Raw genomic sequence first — 2,386 nt, forward strand, 5'->3', positions numbered from 1 at the left:
CCCAATGCAAGTCTGGTGTTCGGCGATTCCTGATTCTCTTTGGTGTGAGTTGTTCAAAAGCTTTGTGGTTTGACACTGTCCCTGATAATCCATTAAATAATAAGTGGTGTGTCAACAATCATGTGCTTCCAGAATGACTGTGGAGGCAAATATAGTATCCTGAGGTGACATTGTGGAGCATGATGGCCTTGTGTTTGTCATGTTGTAAACAGAAAGCTGTGATCCAACACAGGATGTGATTAAGTCAAGTGCAGCTTAGTCAGAGAGCTATTTAGAGACTTTAGCTTTAATTGAGTTGCATTCAGAGTATCCCTTTCAAAGTAAACATAAAAAGTCAAACACAAATGAGTGTACAAGAGGAATCAGAAATACGCACCAGGATAAACCCCCATTGTAAGCTGAGAAGCAGAGCTGCAGCACAGACGCATTGGGCAACAAAGGCACAATAAAACTGGTACAATAGGTAACAGTACAGGCAGTGCAGATATCACTGTATCCATCACAAGCTATAGGATGGCCTATATTTACAAAAAACAAAAAAAAACATTCTTGGATCGTGCAGTTGTGCTCAGTAACTTAAACGAAAAAAGACACAATGAGAACAAAAACAATACAATCAGAAAGGGATCATGTAGTTGCTCTGACCAGGGTATGGGTAGATCCGTCTAACTGGTTTGGTGCACCTAGCTCTGTCCCCACCGGCTCTGTGTGCGCACTCATCACTGTCAGTCCTGCAGGCACCACAGTGGCAGCTGACAGCCGCAGGGTAGGTGAAAACAGGGTTGGAGTCAATGGGGCAGCCGGGCAGTACGGCGGTACGGTACTCCACCTTGTCATAGGTGCAGCCTCTCTGGATGAGGAAGCGGGGGCCAACTATGTCCCTCATGTTGCTGTCCTGCTCATCGTACACAAACACAGTGACGGCACATGAACGATCTTGTAATACGTTTCCCTTGAGTTCATTATTTAGCGTGCTTGATTGCAGATGCAGCTGGGAAAAAATGTACCATGATTGTTTCATTTTACTTGTCACTTCCTTCCTTAATGTCAAACAAAACAGAGAACCTTCATATTAAATATACTTCATGTTGTACTTATTGCAAGTCACATAACTGTAATGGATGATGACGGAGATAAGGCATTTTGTAAAATGAAAGATTTAAAATTCGATACGTACTGAAGATTTCCTAATCATTTTTGAATGTTAAGTCCCTAAAATGAATTTATTATATATTGTAAATGTTTTACTTTAGTGTGATTTTTTTTTTATTCAAAAGTCCAACTTTTCTTAAAGATTAACAGTTTTACGTCATGATTTTATATACTTGATAAGCTCTTTCATAAAAACAGAGAATATATACAGAACTGAATGTTGGATATTTTTCATATAATTACCTCCTTCCATTTACACTGTTTAACACTTGATAATACACTTAAGATGCTTGGTTATGATAAAAATGGAAATTTATTTTGATTGATAAAGTTTTTGAAGAAAAAGGTTACAGGTTACAGGTTACAGGCCAACTAATTAGATTCAAGAAATGTCAGTGCACAGGATCTAAACTTTTATATCTTCTCTTTTGCTGTATGGCAATTTTTCTTTCTTTCCACCTGAAGAGGAAATAACAGTCTATTCTTTCAACACAAAGGACTTTTAGTACACACCCTTGAGTAGCAAAATCCCATGCAGATAGTGGTGTTGATCGCCACACAGAAGTCACACTCTGGCTTCTCCACATACAGGGTGAAGTCTGTGGGTAAACACATGGGAACTGTTGGGCTGAACAGCAGAAAAAGGAACCAGCAGTTGAACACGGCAGTCTCCATGTTGAGTAATGTTATTTTTTTCCAATCAATTTTGGACCTGCACGGGAAAGAAAGACAAAGAGACAAAGTGACAACCAGATAACAGCGATGAACAAATGTTTGGTATCTTAAATATAGCATTTCCTGTGCCGCCCTAATGTGAGAGTCACCGGCTTGAGAGATGTGCTCACCTGCAGGGCTGATGATGCTGTGAGTCTGAACATCCCTGCTGAACAGTATTTATGCAAACCCACAAACTTTATATGCTCAACCTTTAACCAAGCTAGCCGTTATCCTCTATCTGTGATGAATAGGAAAAACAGAACTTTTTGTCCATTATGTGAATGACATGAATTAATGATTTCTTTCGTGGACAAAGTTCATGCAGTAACCAAGAAGAATGACGCAATGGATGCTGCACAAGCTGAAAGCATCTGTCAAACTCTGTATCTGATTCTGCCAAAGTAATCAAAGCAGTGTCTACTAGATATCTCAAAATGCCCAAAGGCTTCATTTCTGCTCGGGAGCACCATTCAAATTTTAACCTGACTTTTATTTCCCTTTCCAAAACAAACCTCCT

The 2,386-nt window shown here is 39.5% G+C and overlaps 1 protein-coding gene across 1 annotated transcript; it reads right to left on the bottom strand.

The window, feature by feature from the left end:
• Window positions 1-266: 266 nt before the first annotated feature.
• Window positions 267-2,106, bottom strand: tshba (thyroid stimulating hormone subunit beta a). The gene is made up of 3 exons (XM_056387414.1): window positions 1,998-2,106; window positions 1,666-1,864; window positions 267-895 (listed from the first exon to the last, which is right to left on the bottom strand). The coding sequence occupies exons 2-3, from the start codon at window positions 1,825-1,827 to the stop codon at window positions 617-619; spliced, it is 441 nt and encodes a 146-aa protein (XP_056243389.1). The 5' UTR covers window positions 1,828-1,864; window positions 1,998-2,106; the 3' UTR covers window positions 267-616.
• Window positions 2,107-2,386: the final 280 nt, after the last annotated feature.

Source organism: Seriola aureovittata, chromosome 2 (assembly GCF_021018895.1).
Source record: "Seriola aureovittata isolate HTS-2021-v1 ecotype China chromosome 2, ASM2101889v1, whole genome shotgun sequence".
NCBI classification, from domain to species: Eukaryota; Metazoa; Chordata; class Actinopteri; order Carangiformes; family Carangidae; genus Seriola; species Seriola aureovittata.

What these genes read in the sequence shown, in the direction of transcription:
- tshba (XM_056387414.1), bottom strand. Translation starts at nt 1,827, where the DNA reads ATGGAGACTGCCGTGTTCAACTGCTGGTTCCTTTTTCTGCTGTTCAGC. An exon ending in TGGGATTTTGCTACTCAAGG is followed by an intron (nt 896 to 1,665) that starts GTGTGTACTAAA and finishes TACGATGAGCAG; the next exon opens with GACAGCAACATGAGGGACAT.